At 42.6% G+C, this 26748-nt stretch overlaps 1 protein-coding gene across 3 annotated transcripts in view; it reads left to right on the forward strand.

The window, feature by feature from the left end:
• Window positions 1–26748, forward strand: part of camsap2b (calmodulin regulated spectrin-associated protein family, member 2b) — a 101067-nt gene that overhangs the window by 26635 nt on the left and 47684 nt on the right. For all 3 annotated transcript variants that reach the window (XM_061920193.1, XM_061920195.1, XM_061920194.1), the window contains exons 3-4: window positions 15595–15774; window positions 20798–20881. In XM_061920193.1, coding sequence (XP_061776177.1) covers window positions 15595–15774; window positions 20798–20881 — 264 coding nt within the window. The remainder of the gene's footprint in view (window positions 1–15594; window positions 15775–20797; window positions 20882–26748) is intronic.

The raw sequence follows: 26748 nt of genomic DNA on the forward strand, positions 1-26748 counted from the left end.
AATATTCAAAAAATAGCAACTATTCAAAAAGCCTTTATAAATATATTTATTGAATAATACTTCAACAAAATATGAATGTAAGTTCATAATGAAAAAAAATGCAACAATGCAATATTCAGTGTTGACAGATAGATTTTTTGTGGACATGTTCCACAAATATTGATATTAAAGATTTTATTTTTTTTGTGAGGAAATGTTTAGAATGAAGTTCATGAATCCAGATGGATCTCTATTACAATCCCCAAAGAGGGCACTTTAAGTTGATGATTACTTCTATGTGTAGACATTTTTATTTATAATTGAATCACTTGTTTGTTTTTCTACAAGTTTTTAATTGTTTTCATATCCATCCATCCATCATCTTCCGCTTATCCGAGGTCGGGTCGCGGGGGCAACAGCCTAAGCAGGGAAACCCAGACTTCCCTCTCCCCAGCCACTTCGTCTAGCTCTTCCCGGGGGATCCCGAGGCGTTCCCAGGCCAGCCGGGAGACATAGTCTTCTCAACGTGTCCTGGGTCTTCCCCGTGGCCTCCTACCGGTTGGACGTGCCCTAAACACCTCCCTAGGGAGGCGTTCGGGTGGCATCCTGACCAGATGCCCGAACCACCTCATCTGGCTCCTCTCGATGTGGAGGAGCAGCGGCTTTACTTTGAGTCCCTCCCGGATGGCAGAGCTTCTCACCCTATCTCTAAGGGAGAGCCCCGCCACACGGCGGAGGAAACTCATTTCGGCCGCTTGTACCCGTGATCTTATCCTTTCGGTCATGACCCAAAGCTCATGACCATAGGTGAGGATGGGAACGTAGATCGACCGGTAAATTGAGAGCTTTGCCTTCCGGCTCAGCTCCTTCTTCACCACAACGGATCGGTACAACGTCCGCATTACTGAAGACGCCGCACCGATCCGCCTGTCGATCTCACGATCCACTCTTCCCTCACTCGTGAACAAGACTCCTAGGTACTTGAACTCCTCCACTTGGGGCAGGGTCTCCTCCCCAACCCGGAGATGGCACTCCACCCTTTTCCGGGCGAGAACCATGGACTCGGACTTGGAGGTGCTGATTCTCATTCCGGTCGCTTCACACTCGGCTGCGAACCGATCCAGCGAGAGCTGAAGATCCCGGTCAGATGAAGCCATCAGGACCACATCATCTGCAAAAAGCAGAGACCTAATCCTGCGGTTACCAAACCGGAACCCCTCAACGCCTTGACTGTGCCTAGAAATTCTGTCCATAAAAGTTATGAACAGAATCGGTGACAAAGGACAGCCTTGGCGGAGTCCAACCCTCACTGGAAATGTGTTCGACTTACTGCCGGCAATGCGAACCAAGCTCTGGCACTGATCGTACAGGGAACGGACCGCCACAATAAGACAGTCCGATACCCCATACTCTCTGAGCACTCCCCACAGGACTTCCCGAGGGACACGGTCGAATGCCTTCTCCAAGTCCACAAAGCACATGTAGACTGGTTGGGCAAACTCCCATGCACCCTCAAGAACCCTGCCGAGAGTATAGAGCTGGTCCACAGTTCCACGACCAGGACGAAAACCACACTGTTCCTCCTGAATCCGAGGTTCGACTATCCGACGTAGCCTCCTCTCCAGTACACCTGAATAAACCTTACCGGGAAGGCTGAGGAGTGTGATCCCACGATAGTTGGAACACACCCTCCGGTCCCCCTTCTTAAAGAGAGGAACCACCACCCCGGTCTGCCAATCCAGAGGTACCGCCCCCGATGTCCACGCGATGCTGCAAAGTCTTGTCAACCAAGACAGCCCCACAGCATCCAGAGCCTTAAGGAACTCCGGGCGGATCTCGTCCACCCCTGGGGCCTTGCCACCGAGGAGCTTTTTAACTACCTCAGCGACCTCAGCCCCAGAAATAGGAGAGTCCACCACAGATTCCCCAGGCACTGCTTCCTCATAGGAAGACGTGTTGGTGGGATTGAGGAGGTCTTCGAAGTATTCCTTCCACCTATCCACAACATCCGCAGTCATGTTTTCATATCTTTTTTTTAAATAGTTCAAGAAACACCACTACAAATGAGCAATATTTTGCACTGTTATACAATTTAATAAATCAGAAACTGATGACATAGTGCTGTATTTTACTTCTTTATCTCTTTTTTTCAACCAAAAATGCTGTGCTCTGATTAGGGGGTACTTGAATTAAAAAAAAATTCACAGGGGGTACATCACTGAAAAAAGGTTGACAACCACTGAAGAGTGAATACAGCAGCTCAGACGAGGCACCAAGCAGTGTGGGTGTGGTGCGTTTCCACAGAGTGTCAGCCTGAAATGCGGGTGGCAGGGACATACGTGGAAGGAAAGTTTTAAAGTTCTAAAGCTTAGTGATGTATCAGATGTATCAGATTGTAGGTGGGTTTTTTTGCCCTTCATATTTCAATGTGTTTGTTGCATTTTTGTTGCGTTTCGCTTGATTGTAAAATACGTCGACCGAGAAGGGGGTGTGACGTTCATATGTTGTCAATATTCAGTGTTTTATCCTTCATAGTTACTATTGTAAATCCCACATTCCTTATTTTCATGTACATTCTCGGTGTCTCATTTAGTAAAAAAAAAAGGTAAAATTCCATTCCGTTTTTTAAGGCGGTCCGTCATAACATTTTTAGCATTCAGACATTATTGTGATGTGTTTTATTAGTATTACTAAAAATAGATATACCGAACTCCAGACACATTTTTTTTCTAATAATTGCCCAGGCCTGCATTAAGAGCTAAGCCTGAAGAGTAGGTGCGATGCCATGCCGTAAAACCACGTACATAAAGTCAGACTTTTTAGGGATGTTTGGAGACAAGGAGGCCCATTGGATTATTTGTTGGCTCAGGTGTGTCGCCCTTACAGACGCCTTTGATGAAGGGCACACAACACAGTCATGCTACAATAGTAGGACCATGCTCTCTTCTAGTGCGACCACAGTGTCAGCCATCTTCACAGCCTTATAAGGTGTGATTGTCACCACCACTTGGGTGGACTGTATTATGTGCACACACACAAAGCAGACAGAAATGGATTTAAGCCTATGTTGTTTAAAGAAAGAAACCTTTAACCTTGATGTTGTAGTATCAACACTGGCTCACGAGTCTGCAGCTCCTTGACCACTCTATGTGTACAGAGGTTCCTGTGCCCCAACTTTAGAGTGTCTCTCGGCTAATTGTTCAGTTTAAGTTGCAGACAAAGCGTTGCATTACCAGCATCCCCATCATTAGTTGGTGTGGAAAATGTGACAGAAACCTTGTAAGATTTGCCTTAAAAAAACTGGTCTTACTCACTAGCATATATATCAGGGGAGCCCACACTTTTTCTGCAGGCGAGCTACTTTTTAATTGACCAAGTCGAGGGGGTTCTACTTCATCCATATATTTAGTTTATATTTATTTATTTATGAAAAATACATTTTTGTTAACAAGTTAAAGGTGATTAAAGATAATACAAGCTTGTTTAAAACATATAAATTCATTTCCTTCATGAAGACAAGAATATAAGTTGGTGTATTATCTGATTCTGATGACTGGCATTGATTGGAATCAGACAGTAGTGATGATAACATTTTCAAATGGAAGAGAAAAAAAGTCCTCCATTCTGTCCAATACCACATGAAAGTGGTTGGTTTTGGCATCTTATTTGTCCAGCTTCCTTCTTTTTATACAATTTACACATTGATTGCCAGCTTGTGCACGCTAGCTTTCTAAAACTTTTATTTTGTTAGCGCAGGCAGGATGAAGCAGTGCTTTAATCGTGGAGATAGGAATTGTGCAGTCAGTCTTCAGAGTTTTGACGGCAGGTACGGCACAAGAGTCTGTTGAATGAAAAAGTGTTTCTGTCATTTTTTTCTTAATAATAATCTGGCAGAAGCCAGCGTCATCTCACAAGACCCTCGGGTGCCGTGAATGTCAATCAAGTGACGGAAGTGACGTATTGGTGAAGATTGATGATCGCTCATTTTTATGTCTATTTTTTGGGTCTATTTTTTCAATGCCTGGCTGGCGATCGACTGACACACTCTCCGCCATCGACCGCTGGCTCACGATCGACGTAATGGGCACCCCTTGTTTATAGCTTAGAGATCGATATACCTTTGTTTTCTAACCATGGAAAGGAAGAAAGTTAGTGTGAAGGAGAGTGCTGAGAAGAAGCAGCGGATGACATGTCGCCAGCTTGGCGAAGCAATTTGAGCATTTCACTAGTCTACGCTTGACTGAATGGGTCTAACGCCAGCCAAGGACATTGAAGTAATAGCCAACCAGCGTACATTTATCCATGAAAATATGAAAAAGACTTTTGATGGTGTGTTTGAGAGAGAAGCTAGCTCAAATGGTAAACCGGAGGACGGCGTGGTGCGGTCAGGAGAGTGGCCGTGCCAGCGACCTGAGGTTCCTAGTTCAATCCCCACCTTCTGCCAAGCTAGTCACATCTGTTGTGTCCTTTAGCAAGACACTTCACCCTTGCTCCTAATGGGTTGTGGTTAGGGCTTTGCATGGCAGCTCCTGCCATCAGTGTGTGAATGTGTGTGTGAATGGGTGAATGTGGAAATAGTGTCAATGCGCTTTGAGTAACTTGAAGTAGGGCTGGGCGATATATCGATATACTCGATATATCGTAGGTTTGTCTCTGTGCGATATACAAAATGACTATATCGTGATATTCGAGTATACTTTCTCACACAGTTGCTTTTAGCTGCTGTCATTACACTACAGGCTCTTCTCACTCTGTTGTCTCCTCACAGACAGCAAGGGCACCTTCTTACACACATCACATACGTATACGCCCTCGCGGAGCAGAGAGGTAGCAGCATGGTTACCATTAGCTGTGATGCTAGCGGAGCCGTGCGAGTGGTAATACGATAGAAGGAAGGTGCAAATCTGGTAACAAATGAAGGAAGAATTAATTCCCAAGAAAAACAGCAGGGGGTCCATCGTCTGGCAGTGGTTTGGCTTCAAGTGGGAATATGTCGAATACACAACTTTAATTTGTCAAGTGTGGGGGGGTTCTTACTCCTCATGTCAACATCTCTATTCGGTGCCACACTCCCACACCATCAAAATGTCCAGGCAAACATTTCCAGATCAACACCGTATGAAAAAAATATCAACAACAAAAGGAGATAATGTCCTCAGTAACCTAACACATAGCGAAGGACGAACAGTCCTGTTAAAACAGCCCACTACCTATAATATAGGTTTTTTAAACATAAGATCATTGTCTCCCAAAACGTTGTTAGTTAATGAGGTCATCAGAGACAACAATCTTAACGTCATCGGTCTCAGCGAAACCTGGCTTAAACCAAACAACTTTTTTGCGCTAAACGAGGCATGTCCTCCTAACTTTACACATGCGCGTATTGCCCGTCCCTTTAATAGGGGTGGGGGGGGTCGCACTAATATACAACGAAAACTTTAACCTTAGTCCTAACATAAATAATAAATAGAAATCGTTTGAGGTGCTTACTATGAGGTCTGTCACACCGCTGCCTCTACACCTGGCTGTTATCTACCGCCCCCCAGGGCCCTATTCGGACTTTATCAATGAATTCTCAGAGTTCGTTGCTGATCTAGTGACACAGGCCGATAATATAATCATAATGGGGGACTTTAATATCCATATGAATACCCCATCGGACCCACCGTGCGTAGCGCTCCAGACTATAATTGATAGCTGTGGTCTCACACAAATAATAAATGAACCCACGCATCGCAACGGTAATAAGATAGACCTAGTGCTTGTCAGGGGTATCACCGTTTCCAAAGTTACGATACTCCCGTATACTAAAGTATTGTCCGATCATTACCTTATAAAATTCGAGGTTCAGACGCATGTTCGGCAAACTAATAATAATAATAACTGCTATAGCAGTCGCAACATTAATACGGCCACAACGACAACCCTTGCTGACCTACTGCCCTCTGTAATGGCACCATTCCCAAAGTATGTGGGCTCTATTGATAACCTCACTAACAACTTTAACGACGTCCTGCGCGAAACCATTGATAACATAGCACCGCTAAAGTTAAAAAAGGCTCCAAAAAAGCGTACCCCGTGGTTTACAGAAGAAACTAGAGCTCAGAAATTATTATGTAGAAAGCTGGAACGCAAATGGCGCACGACTAAACTTGAGGTGCACCATCAAGCATGGAGTGATGGTTTAATAACTTATAAACGCATGCTTATCTTAGTTAAAGCTAAATATTACTCAAATCTCATCCACCGTAATAAAAACGATCCTAAATTTTTGTTTAGTATGGTAGCATCGCTAACCCAACAAGGGACTCCTTCCAGTAGCTCCACCCACTCAGTTGATGACTTTATGCAATTCTTTAGTAAGAAAATTGAAGTCATTAGAAAGGAGATTAAAGACAATGCGTCCCAGCTACAACTAGGTTCTATCAACACTGACACGATTGTATATATGGCGGATACTGCCCTCCAAAATAGTTTCTCTTGTTTTGAGGAAATAACATTAGAGGAATTGTTACAACGTGTAAATGGAATAAAACAAACAACATGTTTACTTGACCCACTTCCTAGGAAACTGATCAAGGAGATCTTTGTATTATTAGGTCCATCAGTGCTAAATATTATAAACTTATCACTTTCCCCGGGCACTGTTCCCCTAGCATTCAAAAAAGTGGTTATTCATCCTCTTCTTAAAAGACCTAACCTCGATCCTGACCTCATGGTAAACTACCGACCGGTGTCTCACCTTCCCTTCATTTCAAAAATCCTCGAAAAAATTGTTGCGGAGCAGTTAAATGAACACTTAGCGTCTAACAATCTATGTGAAACCTTTCAATCCGGTTTCAGGGCAAATCACTCCACGGAGACAGCCCTCGCAAAAATGACTAATGATCTATTGCTAACGATGGATTCTGATGCGTCATCTATGTTGCTGCTCCTCGATCTTAGCGCTGCTTTCGATACCGTCGATCATAATATTTTATTAGAACGTATCAAAACACGAATTGGTATGTCAGACTTAGCCCTGTCTTGGTTTAACTCTTATCTTACTGATAGGATGCAGTGCGTCTCCCATAACAATGTGACCTCGGACTACGTTAAGGTAACGTGTGGAGTTCCTCAGTGTTCGGTCCTTGGCCCTGCACTCTTCAGCATCTACATGCTGCCGCTAGGTGACATCATACGCAAATACGGTATTAGCTTTCACTGTTATGCTGATGACACCCAACTCTACATGCCCCTAAAGCTGACCAACACGCCGGATTGTAGTCAGCTGGAAGCTTGTCTTAATGAAATTAAACAATGGATGTCCGCTAACTTTTTGCAACTCAACGCCAAAAAAACGGAAATGCTGATTATCGGTTCTGCTAGACACCCACCTCTATTTAATGATACAACTCTAACATTTGACAACCAAACAATTAAACAAGGCGACACGGTAAAGAATCTGGGCGTTATCTTTGACCCAACTCTCTCCTTTGAGGCACACATTAAAAGCGTTACTAAAACGGCCTTCTTTCATCTCCGTAATATCGCTAAAATTCGCTCCATTCTGTCCACTAAAGACGCTGAGATCATTATCCATGCGTTTGTTACGTCTCGTCTCGATTACTGTAACGTATTATTTTCGGGTCTCCCCATGTCTAGCATTAAAAGATTACAGTTGGTACAAAATGCGGCTGCTAGACTTTTGACAAGAACAAGAAAGTTTGATCATATTACGCCTGTACTGGCTCACCTGCACTGGCTTCCTGTGCACTTAAGATGTGACTTTAAGGTTTTACTACTTACGTATAAAATACTACACGGTCTAGCTCCATCCTATCTTGCCGATTGTATTGTACCATATGTCCCGGCAAGAAATCTGCGTTCAAAGGACTCCGGCTTATTAGTGATTCCCAAAGCCCAAAAAAAGTCTGTGGGCTATAGAGCGTTTTCATTTCGGGCTCCAGTACTCTGGAATGCCCTCCCGGTAAAAGTTCGAGATGCCACCTCAGTAGAAGCATTTAAGTCTCACCTTAAAACTCATTTGTATACTCTAGCCTTTAAATAGACTCCCTTTTTAGACCAGTTGATCTGCCGTTTCTTTTCTTTTTCTCCTATGTCCCACTCTCCCTTGTGGAGGGGGTCCGGTCCGATCCGGTGGCCATGTACTGCTCGCCTGTGTATCGGCTGGGGACATCTCTGCGCTGCTGATCCGCCTCCGCTTGGGATGTTTTCCTGCTGGCTCCGCTGTGAACGGGACTCTCGCTGCTGTGTTGGATCCGCTTTGGACTGGACTCTTGCGACTGTGTTGGATCCATTATGGATTGAACTTTCACAGTATCAAGTTAGACCCGCTCGACATCCATTGCTTTCCTCCTCTCCAAAGTTCTCATAGTCATCATTGTCACCGACGTCCCACTGGGTGTGAATTTTTCCTTGCCCTTATGTGGGCCTACCGAGGATGTCGTAGTGGTTTGTGCAGCCCTTTGAGACACTAGTGATTTAGGGCTATATAAGTAAACATTGATTGATTGATTTATACTTTAGTCAAATGTCGAGTTGAGTGTTTCTTTTATTTGATTAATTTTTGTATCTTTCAGCTGGAAAGGACACAATGAAGTGTCATTCACTAATGTACTGTAGTTAGGGCCTCAAATTTCAGCAAGCATTTTCTGAACTGTATATTCATATTAGTCCAGCTTGAATACAGTTTATAGAGTATGGTTGTAGGGTATACCGATACTAATAAAGTACACGATACTAAATAATTGAAGTCGAAAATATTTTATCTGAATACCGCTGTGTTGCGGTGACTACAGAGCCAAGGCGCATGATGTTGAGTGTGTCAAAACGCACAAAACGCATCTTGGAGAGGTAGAATGGCAAAAAATTACAATTCTACTGGTTAATAAAGAGGTGGTGAAGTACAGTATGGAGGTATTTGGTCTTCAAAACTAACAATAAAGGTGACACTTTAAACAAGGAAGTGTTGCTTTGATACACGTCTCGCCAAACGTGGCGATTAGCATTACCACCTTTGCTTCTAACTTAGGTTACTTCTGTCCTGCTGTTTGGCTCCGGTGCAGACTGTCGTCAAGGAGCATTTTAAAACTCTGCCAGACTCCATTCCACCAATTTGACCGATGAACATTATCACATAATTCATTCAGAAATGATCAATAACGACACATAGAATACTATTAATCGTAACATGTATGTGTAAAAAAAAAAAAAAACAGTATGATTTGTATTTTTTTCGAATGTGCATGGTCTATTTTCAAATAAGAAAAAAAAACAATCAGAAGTTGTCTTTATTTTTAAGCTATGCCGTGATTTTACCAGTCCGGCCCACTTTGAAAAAGATTTTCCTCCATGTCGCCCATGAGCTAAAATCAGTATGACACCCCTGCACTATGAGGTGTAGTCTTTTATGTTGCCAGTTATATTGGTGTTGAAGTATTTTCAGTGGACAAGTCCATACTGTTACTTTGTACAGCAGACCTGGGCAAAATACGGCTGGCGGGCCACATGTGGCCTGTTATGATTTTCAATCCGGCCCGCAGGACGTTCTACCTATTTTTTTAGACTTTTAACATCAAAACTGTAGCCACCATTATGATGTGCAGTGTTGTTTTTAAATGACCGTAAGCCTTGAAATAAAGAAATAATTTCACTGGTAGAAATGTGCGCTTTTGGGTGTGATAGGAGTTATTATGAATATTAATCGGGGTTTGTTTTCACAGCAGTTTTCAGAACAGCCAACCAGAAACGCGTGTGTCAGGAATCGATGCTGAAGCAGATTTGTACGTGATAATATATCATATTGTAGGTGTTTATTACACTTCACATTCAAATTTTGCCATTTGTTACATTTTTGTTGTGTTTTGCTTGATTGTAAAAGATGCACAACTATCGAGGAGCTGGTCTGAGATGTAAAAGAGGAGCGACTTTCATATGTACTTAATATTCAGTGTTTTATTGTTCATAGTTAATATTGTAAATCACACTTTTCTTTATTTTCATGTACATTGTGGGTGTCCCATTCAGTAAAAAACAGTAAAATTCCATTCCGTTTTTTTTTTGTTATTATGTTTTTATAACATTGTGACTTTTGGTGTTAGTGTTCCTGAAAAAAAGGGACCCAAAAACACATATTGTACAGCAGATTTTTACAGCTAAATGTGTACATATTATGTATACACACATACACCTTGACCCCCAGACACATTTTTTCTCTAAATGTGGTCCACGAGTCAAAATATTTGCCCAGCTCTGGTATACACAGGCTGTACACGGACTACTCTAAATGTTCATAGTATTGGCACTTGAGAAGATTAATGTACATTTCTACTGTATATACTCACATATATGTCTAATATTGTAGCCTCTCTGTCAAGAACAAACTTCTGGAAGCAAACCTCATTAGTGATTCAGGAGTTTTATGCAAAATATTCTTAGAAACGCCTCACTCACTAAAAAAGGCACAGCAGGTTTTTGATGGAAATCTGAGCCCTAACACTCTCAGTCAGTCAGTGCAGCATTACAGTTATGAGACTTCACGCTGTAGCAAATATTGAGCAATGCATGGAATTTCTGCAGTCAATGTTTACTTGTCATGTTTACATAATGGGGCAAGTCTTGGGATATTCTGTTTTTTTTTAATGAACTGTATTGTGTGTTTCCTGCGATGAGGTGGCGACTTTTCCAGGGTGTACCCCGCCTTCCGCCTGAATGCAGCTAAAGGCCCCCAAAAAGGGACAAGTGGTACAAAATGGATGGATGGAGTGTGCGTTCCAGTTTATAAAATGTGGGTTGGACCAAAACCCCTTATCTTAATTCCCTATCTCACCAAGACTTAATGGACAATTTCATGCTTCCATATTTGTGGGACCAATTTGGCTGAAAGTCCTTTACCTATCCCCAGTGCACTAATGTCCATACAGGGGTCTCGGATCTAAGCACTGTAGTGTCGACCATATATTAATTCTATACTTAATATTGTTATTGTCAATTATTGTATCAATCTGACTCTATTTAGATTTCAAAAGCTCTAGCTTAGTGGTTAGCATATCCTCCTACAGTGTGTAGTGTAGCATGATTAGCTATTCCTCCATTTCCAGTGATAATATTACTTGTAAGAGGCATAGTTTGTTTGCTGCCATGGAGCTGAGGATTTCTGACTTAGAAGCAACTTTGCACTTTGGAGGGACATTAGCTGCTAGCTCACTAGTAGGTGGTCGTCAAATTTTTGGTACAACATGCATTACCATGACATGACGACAGTATCAAAAGCTCTATCATCGGCCAAATTCATATACTGTATTTCCTTGAATTGCCGCAGGGCATATAGTATGCACCAGCCTTGAAATACTGCCGGGTCAAACTCGCTTCGCAAAATAATTAGCGCATGCTTAGTATTACCGCCTGGTCAAACTCGTGACGTCACGAGTGACACTTCTCCTGTCATCATTTTCAAAATGGAGGAGGCTGATTTCAATACCGGTAATTTGAAATCGCACAAAGGGAAGAAGATTAAGAGCTATTCAGTAGGATTTAAGGTCCAAGTTTACATCACACTCAAATTTTTACTGCATGCCTTTGGTAAGTGCCGGAGTGAGAAGAGGTTTTAAAATAATTAGCGCATGCTTACTTTTACCGCATGCCTTTGGTAAGCGCAGAAGTGAGAAGAGGTTTTAAATTAATTAGCGCCCCGGCGGTAATTTAAGGAAATACGGTAATTTATATTGAATATTGTCTATATCGCACAACCCTATCGGGAAGGATACTGTGGAATTTGAGCTTGTCGGTTAAGAAGAGAAGGAATCTAATATTAAAGCCCCAATGTTATATAGATTAAAACATATATTTCTGCTGCAGATTTCTTGGTCAGCATCAAAATGTTTCTCTCAGATCATTTATATTTGCTTTTCTTATAAAAGATCTGCCGACATCAGATGTTGGTGTCGTGTGTTACACTTATTTTTCTTCTTGAGGAGGAGTTTGCTCCCAATAGACCTTTTTATTCTGTGTCTGTTTAAGTTGGCGGACGAGCACTTGCAGCAGAGTCATTGCTTTTTTTGTGGGAGAACACAGCTTTGGTCGCCAACAGAACAGGCGCTGGCAGGACCAGGTCTCGCTGGTCATGGAGCAGCTGAGTTGACATGTTTGTTCAGTATTTTCAAGTGGACCTGCAGCATGACAGGAAGGGGAAGTGGACATTTAATGGCCCTGCCTGTCCTGCCCTGGCCTGGTGGAAGATTAGAAAGGCCAGCAGAATGTCAAGCTTTGTGTAAAGTTGGTGTTGATGGCTGGTAGAAACGCTCGCATTGAGTTGATGGCTTCAAATGAGATCATTTGAAAGTGGTTTTAAATGTCATTAGGGAAGAAGGAGTGGAGGAGTGGGCATGTTCCACAAAAAAGCCAGAGTGGGATTGATTGAAGCAGAGTAGCACACAAGCTAACGAGGAACACATGCAGAAGTTTGCTTCTTCAGGCTAAGTAACCACGTATAAAGCCAAGAGAAGAGCATATACAGTACAGTATGCTTTTATAACACTGCTTGAAAATACATTTCCAATGTTACTTTGATGCTTTAAAACATTTTTCAATCCATTTTTTACAAGTTTTCATAAATGTTTGTTTTTTTCATTTGATAAAACTTTGTATAATTAAGTTGATGATAACTTAAAATGCAAAAAAATTATTTTTTATAAACATGAAATAAGGAAGCTAATTATTACACCAGACTTAATTAAATGTATTTTATAGGTTGTTAAAACTTGTTATAGTTAAGTTGGTGATAAGTTGAGATGCAAAAAAAATAAGTCAAATAAAAATAAAAGTCCAAACACTACGTTGGACAAAAATGAAAGAAGACAGAAACTTAAGTACACATTACCTAACTAATGTAAATTAAAAACATTTTACTTTGATGCAGCTTAAAAAAAATGTCAATTTTCAGAAGTTTTGTTTGGAATTATGTTTTTTTTGTTATTATTTGTTAATTTGTAATAAGTTAAAATTGAAACTCAATTAAGTAAAATTTTCTGCCGAGCTAAAAATTTAAATGAAAATAGGTTGATGGTTATTATGAGCTTGTTTCAATCGGCAATTGCCCTGTTATGTATGGCAGAGGGAAGGAGACGACTCCATGGCAGAAATGCGGTTTACCAGATTTTTTGAAACCTTTGATTAGTGTGTAGGGTGTGTATGCTACTTAAAGTGAATGAGTGAAGACGCTGTGTAGAATCCTTTCGTCACTCCAGAGGGGCGAGGGAAAGAGGTAGTACGTAGGAAGGCAAGCGGTCGAGGGCAGGAGAGAAGCAACAATGTCCGTATCCGAGCAGGGGTCAAGGATCGGGGGAGGCAGTTCAAAGTCCAGAGAGGAGTTGAGGCACACAGCTCGATCACAGGGAAGAGGAATGACACTGCGGAAGACACAAGGGACATTAACAAGGGACACAAAGAAGGAACACAGAGAAGGCGAGCAAGAGAAAGGGATGCCAGAAGTAAGGCTTACTGTGAAGATAGTCTACATTCTGGCAGAGGTTCCATGGGTCCGCTGGTCTTTATGGTGCTCCCTCTCATTACTGCTAGGTGCGCTGATTATTGATTGTATGCAGCCTTGTCGCTGCGTGGGCGTGATGCGCCCATCGCGAGCAGGGGCGTGTCTGGGCGCGCTGCCAGCGGAGGTGCTGGCAGACCTAGCTGCCGGAGAAAAGCAAGTTTGAGACCGCTCCATGACATGCCCAGAACAAACGAAAAGTATAAAACGACGTTTGCTTTTATCGGAAAATCTAATGGTTAACTAGCTATATGCTACGTTAGCCTACCAACCAACAAGCCCCAATATAAATGTACTTTACAAGATTAAGTTAAAGTACCAATGATTGTCACACACACACTACAATGTGAAATTCGTCTTCTGCATTTGACCCATCCCCTTGTTCACCCCGTGGGAAGTGAGGGGAGCAGTGGGCGGCAGCGGTGCCGCGCCCTGGAATCATTTATGGTGATTTAACCCTCAATTCCAACCTTTGATGCTGAGTGCCAAGCAGGGAGGCAATGGGTCCCATTTTTTTTTTATAGTCTTTGGTATGGTTTGAACTCCCAACCTACCGATCTCAGGGCGGACACTCTAACCACTAGGCCACTTAGTAGGTATACAGTAACACAACATAGACAGTGTGAATTTAACATTGAAGAGGGCAAACCTTTATTAGATGGGTTTCCTTGCCCCAAGGATTGGCCCGCCGAGGTTTTTGTGTTGCGATCCGCTGCTCGGATCGTTCAATTTTGTAGTTTTAATTCGTTTCTGTATCACTCTCCGTCGTTTGATTCCTTAATTCCTGTTTAGTCTGTCACCATGGTTACATATTAGTTCCACCTGCTACTCTCGGTTCCCGCACACCTGTTTTACTAATCACCATCCTTTATAAGCCAGCCTTTTCTGTTCACTCATTCTCAGACTCTAATTTGCTCACATGCAACAGTTGAAGACTTGCTTTCATACTATTACTTGCTAGCTCTCGCGCTGCGGTATATTTCATTCCTAGCTTTCATGTTAATCATTTTGTTTTCCTTTTTTGTGCCTTTGTGCCAAGTGTTTGTGTTTCCGTTTACTTTCCTAGCTTTCCATGCTAGCGCTTTTGTTTGCCTTTCTGTTAGCACCACTGTTTTTGTTCTTAGCCTGTTTTGAGTTAAATAAATCTTTATTTCTTACCTCAAACTGTGTTCTTGCCCGACGCATCCCTGGAGGAACAAATCCGGGATCGCTATGCCACACAAGCTTCACATTTTTTGTTCAATCATGGCACCGTATGTGTTTCCTTTGAATCAATCAAACTTAATTTATATAGCCCTTAATCACAAATGTCTCAAAGGGCTGCACAAGCCACAACGACATCCTCGGCTCAGATCCTACGTCAGGGCAAGAAAAAACTCAAACTAATGGGAACAACAACAATCCTTTAAAGGGACCATGTGGTCCAAAAAGGGGTCTATTTAAAGGCCCGAGTATACAAATGAGTTTTAAGATGGGACTTAAATGCTTTCGTCCTCTTTACCTTGAAGAGTCGATGATGTCACATACGATACAATTGAGTTTGATAAAATACATTTATGCAGAGATTCAAGAAAAGCAATTATCTGTTGTAAAATGAATGTTTAAAAGAACAAAAAATACCTACATAGAAAACCAAACATATTTGTGCTACATGAACCTTAAATAGTCACACAAAAAAACAAATTTAATTTGCAATACAAAAACCAGTTTGCAAAATTGCATTTATTGAACTATGCTCTGAAGGAGTTTTTACAGTGTGATTCACCATGAGAAGACAATGACTTGAATTAATAACAATATTTACTGGTGTGACTCTACTTAAAAGTTCTGCAATATGTTTTCCTTTCCACGTTCTCATGTACTCCAAAACCTTAATAAAGTAAAAAAATATATGTTTTGTATAATGAGGGTTTAACTGCATCTTTCCATTTATCCACTGCTTCCAAAGAATACTCACCCTCTCTGCCTTCTAGGTAAATAAATGAGTCCTATATTCAGAGTTGTCTTATTTTCAGATCAAGCTGGTATTATTGTCTTTATTTCGTTCTGACACACTTGTGTTTCCACAGAGTTCCCATATGGCGCTGATAGACACCCTGATGATGGCGTACGTGGTGGAGATGATGAGTGTGGAGAGGGTGATGTCCTGCATCAACAGACATTGCTTTACTGAGCCATCACACGATGACGCTCACTTCCAGGAGCTGCCTTATGACACCGAGGATGCCATCACCACCTGGATAAACAAGGTACGCATCCATACAGTCGCCGTCATCTTTTGGTCAATAAGATCAGCTTTTAAATCCTTTAAGTCCTGATTTTAAAGGACCCATAGCGTGCAGATGACAGACATTTCACCAACAAGTTGTCTTAATGTCATTTTGGCAGTCATTCCTCATAATATCAATTAGTTTTTGAGCAATCGGTAGATAACTATACATACTTGAAACGCCCCAATTAAGGGTTGTAAGATATACCGGTAGTATCGCGGTGCTATAATCTGTTTGAAAAGTACCAGTTTCCGGGCATGATGTCATGTCGTGACATTGCTGGTTTTATGTGCAGAGGAGCATGTTCGGCAGCGCACAATCACAAAGTACTTACGAGCATACACAGTGTGTAGACAGAAAAGAGAGAATGGATGCATTTTGGCCTAAAAACTGACGATAAAAGTGAAATTATAACACTGAAACGCCCTCAAGAGGAAGTGTTTTAAGACATGGCTAGCTAGTTAGCAGCTAACGTCCATACGCAGTTGGCAGTGTTTTAGCTACTTCTAAATCTCTAATCCTCGCCTCCATGGCGACAAGTAAAGTATGTTTCTTACAAGTATCATCCCTGCAGTACGAGGAATAGCTAAACAAATAGCTAAACCTGCTCAGTGGCCTTGTTGTTTCAGTGTCTCCCCTGAGATTGGTAGGTTGGTGAGAACAAACCCTGGCGGAGTCATACCAAAGACTATAAAAATGGGACCCATTGCCTCCCTGCTTGGCACTCAGCATCAAGGGTTGGAATTGGGGGTTAAATAACCAAAATGATTCCCGAGCACAGCCACCGTTGCTGCTCACTGCTCCCCTCACCTCCCAGGGGGTGGAACAAGGGGATGGGTAGAATGCAGAGTGTAATTTCACCACACCTCGTGTGTGTGTGACTATCAGTTGTACTTTAACTTTTATCTATAAAATGCTTCACTACACACTGTAGGAGGATACACTAGCTCACCGGCGTCACAGTGTAAAGAAACGCCATTGGTGGATCTACACCTTACATCCACCGTAATGATACCAAGTACAAGAGTGTATCTAGTCGATACCACTATGTTTACATCAATACTTTTTATCAATCTTTTTTCTTTCTTTAAGAAATTCATTTTAATACTCATGAACTCAGGAAATGCGTCCCTGGACACATGAGAACTTGAATTATGACCAATGTATGATCCTCTAACTACTTGGTATAGGATCGATACCTAAATCTGTGGTATCATCCAAAACCAATGTAAAGTATTAAACAACAGAAGAATAAGTGATTATTAAATTTTAACAGAAGTGTAGATAGAACATGTTAAAACAGAAAAAACCTGATATTTACAGTAAATGAACAAGTAGATAATATTTTTTTACAACTTGTCCTTTATAATGTAGACAAAATAATAGAAAGATAAATGACACAATATGTTAATGCATTCATCAGTAGATCAATTAGGAGCTTGTTTGTTTACTTACTACTAAAAGACAAGTTGTCTAGTATGTTCACAAAATGGTTCTTCGATTGCAATAATAAACATATATTTAATGTACCCTAAAAATGTTTGTTAAAATAAAGCCAATAATGCATTTTTTTGTGGTCCCCTACATGTAGAAAAGTATCTAAAAGTATCGAAATACATTTTGGTACCGGTACCAAGAGACAACCCTACCCCATTTCTATTGCCAGACTTGATATGTCGCCCCCTCTTGATGTGACCTCATCGGCAGAAGTGAAGTCCATTTCCCTACATAGACAGTGTGGATAAAGACATTTAAAACTAATATTTTGATCACTTAATTGCATGATTACTTCAAAAGTAAATTATGTTAACAATATGAGCAAAAAAGAAATATATTAAAGAATCACCATATCCAAACTTCCCTGCTCTTACATCTAATCGTCCATCGACACCATAGCTTGTGCTTCAAGCATCTTGAGGAAAACATCAGTAGAAGACTCGAAATGGAATAGTAGTGGCTTACCTTTTCTTTCTCGTGTTTTTGGTCACCGTGTCTGCACTTCATTCTCTGTTTTTCTGCAGGTTCTCACTCGGTCTTTCTCCACTTTGAGGGTGCTCCTAATTTTCAAGATTGCATTTGACTTAAGTCTTTAGATTTTTTCCATCCAAACTCCGACCAAAACCCTTGTTCTTGGAAGTCAGAATCATTCAAATGATTGCTGCAAAATACACTCCCGAGTCGATTTGACTGCAAAGGTCCACACTTTCCTCACTTTCCCATCATTTGGAAATGTATAAAGGCTGACTCTTTCTTCAGTTGTGTTGCTTCAACCTGGAACAAATGCATCCAGCAGACATGCTAGCTCTTTCCAATTCTGCGCCAACATATTGTGATGAGGGATGAATATGTGACTAAAACGCAAACTTGGCAATATGAAATTTCCCTTAGTCTTCTGTAGGTGACGTCAGCCCACATTTGGAGGTAAAAGTAGGCGTTCCAAAATGTGCTGAAACTTTTTGGAAAACAAGTTTAAAATCACTACTGTGTCTGTTTAGGGAGAGTTTTACCTGTCGAAACCGTTTTTAGGGCCAGAACTCTGAAATAAGTGACAATGTTCAAAGGACTCCGGCTTATTAGTGATTCCCAAAGCCCAAAAAAAGTCTGCGGGCTATAGAGCGTTTTCCGTTCGGGCTCCAGTACTCTGGAATGCCCTCCCGGTAACAGTTCGAGATGCCACCTCAGTAGAAGCATTTAAGTCTCACCTTAAAACTCATTTGTATACTCTAGCCTTTAAATAGACTCCTTTTAGACCAGTTGATCTGCCGTTTCTTTTCTTTTTCTCCTATGTCCCCCCCTCCCTTGTGGAGGGGGGCCGGTCCGATCCGGTGGCCATGTACTGCTTGCCTGTGTATCGGCTGGGGACATCGCTGCGCTGCTGATCCGCCTCCGCTTGGGATGGTGTCCTGCTGGCTTAGCTGTGAACGGGACTCTCGCTGCTGTGTTGGATCCGCTTTGGACTGGACTCTCGCGGCTGTGTTGGATCCATTATGGATTGAACTTTCACAGTATCATGTTAGACCCGCTCGACATCCATTGCTTTCGTCCTCTCCAAGGTTCTCATAGTCATCATTGTCACCGACGTCCCACTGGGTCATCATTGTCACCGACGTCCCACTGCGTGTGAATTTTCCTTGCCCTTATGTGGGCCTACCGAGGATGTCGTAGTGGTTTGTGTTGTGGTTTGTGCAGCCCTTTGAGACACTAGTGATTTAGGACTATATAAGTAAACATTGATTGATTGAATGTTGTCAGCACTAGACTTAGACTTGGACTTCCTTTTATTGTCATTCAAATTTGAATTTTACAGTACAGATAACAACAAAATGTCATTGCATTAGCTCGTTGTAGTCCAGGATAAAAGAGCAATAAGGTGCAGATATAAATAAATAGATTACTGTACAGATAAATATATTGCACTTTTTCATATGCATCCACGTTTATGGATATATGTTATATTTTCTTTATAGTCCAGCGAGTTAATCCGTTGTTTGGGGGGAAATTGAGGGAGTTATTTTGACACGCTCAAGAGTCTAATGGCCTGAAGGAAGAAGCTCTTACAGAACCTGGAGGTTCTGCTTCGGAGGCTGCGGAACCTCTTTCTAAAGTCCAGCAGTGAAAACAGTCCTTGGTGGGGGTGGGAGGAGTCTCTACAGATTTTCTGAGCCCTCGCCAGGCAGCGGCTTTTTGCGATCTCCTGGATAGGAGGAAGAGGAGTCCTAATGATCTTTTCCGCCGTCCTCACTAGTCTCTGTAGAGACTTTGTGTATGAGGCACTGCAGGCTCCAGTCCAGACAGAGATGCAGTTGGTCAGTAGGCTCTCTATAGTGTCTCTGTAGAATGTGGCGAGAATGGGGGGAGGGAGCAGTGCTCCTTTAATCCTCTGCAAAAAGTGCATGCGCTGCTGAGCTCTTTTTACAAGAGCTCTGGTGTGTAGGGACCAGGTCATATTGTCAGTTATCTGCACCCTCAGGAACTTGGTCTTGCTTACTATCTCCACTGCTGTGCCGTTGATGAAGAGTGGAGTGTGGCTGGACTGGTGCCTTCTGAAGTCGACGTTCAGGACCAGGTTGTTGGTTCTGCATCAGTCAACCAGATGTTTCACCACCTCCCTGTTGTCCATGTTGTTGTTTTCACGGATGAGGCTTTTCACAATGTGCTTAGTAGTGGAACTGGCGCAGCCCTGGGGGGATCCGGTCCTCAGGGAGATGGCACTGGAGGTGTTGTCACCCATTCTCACAGACTGGGGTCTGTCTGTGAGGAAGTTAAGCAGCCAGTTGCATAACTTGGACTCAGTTACTGAGTCCAAGGGGGGCCAGTTTGCTCACCAAGTACTGCGGGATGATGGTGTTGAACGGCAAGCTGAAGTCCAGAAACAACATCTGCCCGTGTGTGTCCTTTCCTTCCGGATTTTCTAAGCTCAGGTGGAGTGCAGAGGAGATGGCGTCCTCTGTGGAGCGGGTAGGGCAATAAGCAAACTGGTATCGGTCAGTAGAGAGACCCAGTAGATCTAATATGTTTGCATGAGCTCAAACTTTATCATGTCAGACTAATTAAGGAGCGTTTAGTAATTTTCTGCTTCACTGCGCTTCTCCAGGGTCAGATATTTTCACTTCTTTAAGTGCCAAGTGGGTACTATTCATCTTTCTGCGTTTACCCTCAGACATGAAGTGTGATTGCAGCAGCAGCTTTCACAAATCACTGTAGACACTCATGTGCTTCCTCCTTACTTTTTGTTTGCCAAAGGCAGAAAAAAATATATACAGGACCTATTTGAAGACATTGAAACACATGGTGGATTGTTTGTTTATGAGGACTTGCACGACATGCTTTAGTTTAATTAATCTTTGTGTAGTAAATGTACACTGTTCATTCAAGTCAAATACCATGGTTTTATAACATTTATGTGTGGATAAAGATGTTCCATTCTTTCTTTCTTGACACTAACTTACCATCCCCTCATGTGAAACATGACCCTTGCTGTGCCATATTTGTGACTCCTCAGGTAAACGAACACCTGAGGGACATTCTTGTTGAAGAGCAGAAACTTAGAGAAGTTTTTCACCAAGACTCAAACACAATGTCCAAGGTAAGAACACAACAAATCATAAAGTAATACATTATTATATATAACTGTATATGTGTCAGATACTTTCTTTTGAGTTTTGAGTCACTGAAGGAATCAAAATGTACTTAACAAAAAAAGTTTCTTCAAAATAGCCACCCTTTGCTCTGATTACTGCTTTGCACACTCTTGGCATTCCCTCGATGAGCTTAAAGCACCCATGTGAAGTGGAAACCATTTCAGGTGAGTACCTCTTAAAGCACATCGAGAGAATGCCAAGAGTGTGCAGAGCAGTAATCAGAGAAAAGGGTGGCTATTTTGACGAAACTTTTTTGTTACGTACATTTTGATGCCTTCAGTGACAATCTACAATGTAAATAGTAATGAAAATAAAGATTGAATGAGAAGGTGTGTCCATAATATATATATATATATATGTGTATATATATATACATCCATCCATCCATCCATCCATCTTCTTCCGCTTATCCGAGGTCGGGTCGCGGGGGCAGCAGCCTAAGCAGGGAAGCCCAGACTTCCCTCTCCCCAGCCACTTCTTCTAGCTCTTCCCGGGGGATCCCGAGGCGTTCCCAGGCCAGCCGGGAGACATAGTCTTCCCAACGTGTCCTGGGTCTTCCCCGTGGCCTCCTACCGGTTGGACGTGCCCTAAACACCTCCCTAGGGAGGCGTTCGGGTGGCATCCTGACCAGATGCCCGAACCACCTCATCTGGCTCCTCTCGATGTGAAGGAGCAGCGGCTTTACTTTGAGTCCCTCCCGGATGGCAGAGCTTCTCACCCTATCTCTAAGGGAGAGCCCCGCCACACGGCGGAGGAAACTCATTTCGGCCGCTTGTACACGTGATCTTATCCTTTCGGTCATGACCCAAAGCTCATGACCATAGGTGAGGATGGGAACGTAGATCGAACGGTAAATTGAGAGCTTTGCCTTCCGGCTCAGCTCCTTCTTCACCACAACAGATCGGTACAACGTCCGCATTACTGAAGACGCCGCACCGATCCGCCTGTCGATCTCACGATCCACTCTTCCCCCACTCGTGAACAAGACTCCTAGGTACTTGAACTCCTCCACTTGGGGCAGGGTCTCCTCCCCAACCCGGAGATGGCACTCCACCCTTTTCCGGGAGAGAACCATGGACTCGGATTTGGAGGTGCTGATTCTCATTCCGGCCGCTTCACACTCGGCTGCGAACCGATCCAGTGAGAGCTGAAGATCCCGGCCAGATGAAGCCAACAGGACCACATCGTCTGCAAAAAGCAGAGACCTAATCCCGCGGCCACCAAACCGGAACCCCTCAATGCCTTGACTGCGCCTAGAAATTCTGTCCATAAAAGTTATGAACAGAATCGGTGACAAAGGGCAACCTTGGCGGAGTCCAACCCTCACTGGAAACGTGTCCGACTTACTGCCAGCAATGCGGACCAAGCTCTGACACTGATCGTACAGGGATCGGACTGCCATAATAAGACAGTCCGATACCCCATACTCTCTGAGCACTCCCCACAGGACTTCCCGAGGGACACGGTCGAATGCCTTCTCCAAGTCCACAAAGCACATGTAGACTGGTTGGGCAAACTCCCATGCACCCTCAAGAACCCTGCCGAGAGTATGGAGCTGGTCCACAGTTCCACGACCAGGACGAAAACCACACTGTTCCTCCTGAATCCGAGGTTCAACTATCCGGCGTAGCCTCCTCTCCAGTACACCTGAATAAACCTTACCGGGAAGGCTGAGGAGTGTGATCCCACGATAGTTGGAACACACCCTCCGGTCCCCCTTCTTAAAGAGAGGGACCACCACCCCGGTCTGCCAATCCAGAGGTACCACCCCCGATGTCCACGCGATGCTGCAGAGTCTTGTCAACCAAGACAGCCCCACAGCATCCAGAGCCTTAAGGAACTCCGGGCGGATCTCATCCACCCCTGGGGCCTTGCCACCGAGGAGCTTTTTAACTACCTCAGCAACCTCAGCCCCAGAAATAGGAGAGTCCACCACAGATTCCCCAGGCACTGCTTCCTCATAGGCACTTGGCACCAGGACACCCTAGGCCGCAGTTCCATGATCGACTTTGTAGTTGTGTCATCGGATTTGCGGCCTCATGTTTTGGACACTCGGGTAAAGAGAGGGGCGGAGCTTTCTACCGATCACCACCTGGTGGTGAGTTGGCTGCGATGGTGGGGGAGGATGCCGGACAGACCTGGCAGGCCCAAACGCATTGTGAGGGTTTGCTGGGAACGTCTGGCAGAGTCTCCTGTCAGAGAAAGTTTCAATTCCCACCTCCGGAGGAACTTTGAACATGTCACGAGGGAGGTGCTGGACATTGAGTCCGAGTGGACCATGTTCCGCACCTCTATTGTCGAGGCGGCTGATCGAAGCTGTGGCCGCGATGTCTGCAAATATATATATATACATATGTGTGTGTGTGCGTGTGTGTGTGTGTGTGTGTGTGTTTTAAGCTATCTGATTCATTTTACTTTTACAACTAAGCTAGGCTAAGCTAGTTGCTACATCGATCCATAGGGCACTTTATTTCAATAACATATTTGTCTTTGATATTTATTGTAGTTAGTGTGACAATATTCCCATGAAGTGTTTTTGTTGCAGTTTTGCTTTAATTTTGTCTCCCAGCTTCAATGCTAACTATAATTTGTCTGCGTCAACAGTCCACACAAGCCGTGCTGTAGTTCACACGGGGCTTCCATATAAATCAGACAGATGAGCTGCACAGTCACGCCCCAGCTGCAGACAAACGTTGGCAAGTGGGTGAGAACATTGTAGAAAAGATAGGAAGAGCAGATGGAGAGTGGAAAATGCAGAAAGACATGGTAGCCCGGCAAATGGATGCTCAGTCAGCTGGGGCAAAAGCTTGGTGGTTATGTAAGAAGCATATGACACAACAAGCACGTGGAGAGACAAACCACTTCGTCCGCACAGTCAAGCATACTCACACTCACTCATTGTACTCAATTGTGTTTATTACTGATGTCAACTGTAGTAACTCACAGATGTGAGTAAATCAAACATTGTTATGACAGTGTGTCTTCTTTAGGGACAATACTGTAGAATGTAAGCTTGGATACTATCTCTGAAAATGACTTAACACACAGCCATGATTGTCAAAATAGCAGACAACACAAATGAGCTGCAGAATAATCGGCTCACCTACAATCAAGCACGGCGTAATAATAATAATTATAATAATGGATTAGATTTATATCGCGCTTTTCTATTGTTATATACTCAAAGCGCTCACAGAGAAGTGGGAACTCATCATTCATAACTGCGGTTCATTCAGAGAAAAGATAAACATGTTTATGAATACGCGTTTGAGCCCCTTCCAGTTACTATATTTTCCGGACCATAGGGCGCACCGGATTATAAGGCGTACAGCCGATGAGCGGGTCTAGTCAGGTCTATTTTCATACAAAAGGCGCACCGGATTATAATGCACATTAAAGGGCTCATATTATTATTACTTTTTTCAAAATGTAAAAGACTGCCTTGTGGTCTATATAACATGTAATGGCGGTTCTTTGGTCAAAATGTTGCATAGATGATGTTTTATTGATCATCTTCAAGTCGCTTTCTGACAGTCGCTTCAGGATGCGCCGTTTTGTTGGCGGTGTTATTTACGTGGCTCACCTTCGACAGCGCCTTCTCCCTGTCATCTTTGTTGTTGCGGTTTACCGTGCAAGGACGGGAGTGGAAGAAGTGTCAAAAGATGGAGCTAACTGTTTTAATGACGTTCAGACTTTACTTCAATGAATAACGGAGCAGCATCTTCTCATCCGTGGCTCACTAGTGCAACAACAACAAGGCCGGAAATTTGTCCCGTGAAAAACCCTTCGACCGTAACTCTCCAATAACTAAAGTTCCTTGGGTGAATAATGTAAACTCACTACACCGGTATCTTTTCGCGCTTTCAAAGCGATTTTACTGACAGATATAAGTAAGAACTTTACACTACCTTATATTAGAAATGGCAACAGCCGAGGATGAATGTCCCATAACAAGAAGATAGAGAAAAAGAAGAAGCTTATTGACTATGGTGTCCCCACGGACTAAAAAGGCAGACTCATGCAAATTTTCAGGACTTATGCAGATCCCAAATACAAATCAGCAGGTACCAGAAGGTAAGAATAGTTGCTTTTGCATAATATTTCAGAACAAAACGCCAGATAATATGTCTTATCTTATATACACACACCATAATAATACTTGTATGTTGAAGCGCAGTACAATCCATCAAGCGGTGCGGCTTCATAGCTTACCAAAGTCGTACTAAAAACATTTTTATAGATTTTTGAACGTGGTGTTTAATGTTCTATATTTTCAATGGAACATATAAAATGTTGGTGTTGTTTACATGAGTGATATTGCAGTCTACACATATCTCTTATGTGTGACTGCCAACTGCTGGTCACGCTTATCATTTCCCCATGTACCAAATAAAATACAGTTGCTTCAAGGTTGGTAAACACAACCAAATATATTCAGTACATTAGGCGCCACAGGTTATAAGGCGCTCTGTCGAGTTTTGAGAAAATTAAAGGATTTTAAGTGCGCCTTATAGTCTGAAAAATAGGGTACATTTCTATCGCATTCTCGTGAATAGTAAAATAGGTGTTGATATGTGATGGGAGGACTCACTTTAATAAGAGCTGAGTCATGTGGTCTGGTGTTCCCTGTTACGGAACAAATTAACAGTTTTTAAAGGCCCGCAGCGTTACACAAGTTGCTCAGAAAGAGCCTTTCATCCACTGAAGGAGTGTCATAACGTGGCACGAAATGGACAAAAGTACTGGGACACCAGGTTACAACACATACAGAAAGTGAAAATTAAAGAACATTTGGATTTGAGGAAACGCTTCATAGCTGGTGATCTTTGTACTTGTTCACCCCAAAGGAGTATTGTGGAGTTGTTAACTTCTTTCTTATCAAACTCATACAAGTTGGCCTTGCTTTCTGCACAAGACACAGTCAAGATGAACTAAATATGGATGAAGACTGTTTTTTTTTTTTTAATTGATAAGCCAATACCACACGTTATTTATCTGGTTCATTTAGTTTCTTGCCAAAGCACATTACACTGAGGGGTCTTTTGGAGTTTCTTTCTGCACTGGTAGCTCGAACAGACGTCTATTCATTGAGTGTAAGAGACAATTTCTCTCACGCGCACACATACACACCCACACATGCACGCGCACACACCCGCACACACACACACATTGATGCAGGAGCACAAGACGCTGTCTATTCTGGGACGGTGTGAATAATTATTAATGGAGGTCTTGTGACTAATTGCTTCGCATGTATGTGCGTGGGGATTGTGTGAGAATGTTTATTACCTATGTTGGCATGAAGAATTTGATAGTTCGGCACACTTAGGTTAAAATGTTTTATGTGTAATTGCAAAAATCAAATTGTGATGGTGTTTGAGGAAAAAGAAGGAACGCTTTTGTGGTATTTCACGTTATTTGTTCATAACTTTAATACTAAACAAGTACTGTGTCTTTAAGAGATGTCATTATACATTCACCGCATTAACAGTATAATCAGTACCAATTAAATCAGGGGTGTCAAACTTTTTTTAATGAGGGCCACGTCGCAGCAATGGCTGCCAGCAGAGGGCCATTTCTTACAGTGATAAGATATGAATTTGTCTAGGTATCTGATTATATATATATCAATCAATCAATCAATGTTTACTTATATAGCCCTAAATCACTAGTGTCTCAAAGGGCTGCACAAACCACCACGACATCCTCGGTAGGAAAACTCACACCCAGTGGGACATTGGTGACAATAATGACCCAGTGGGACGTCGGTGACAATGATGACTATGAGAACCTTAGAGAGGAGGAAAGCAAT

The sequence above is a fragment of the Nerophis ophidion genome, linkage group LG14, assembly GCF_033978795.1.
Source record: "Nerophis ophidion isolate RoL-2023_Sa linkage group LG14, RoL_Noph_v1.0, whole genome shotgun sequence".
Taxonomy (NCBI): domain Eukaryota; kingdom Metazoa; phylum Chordata; class Actinopteri; order Syngnathiformes; family Syngnathidae; genus Nerophis; species Nerophis ophidion.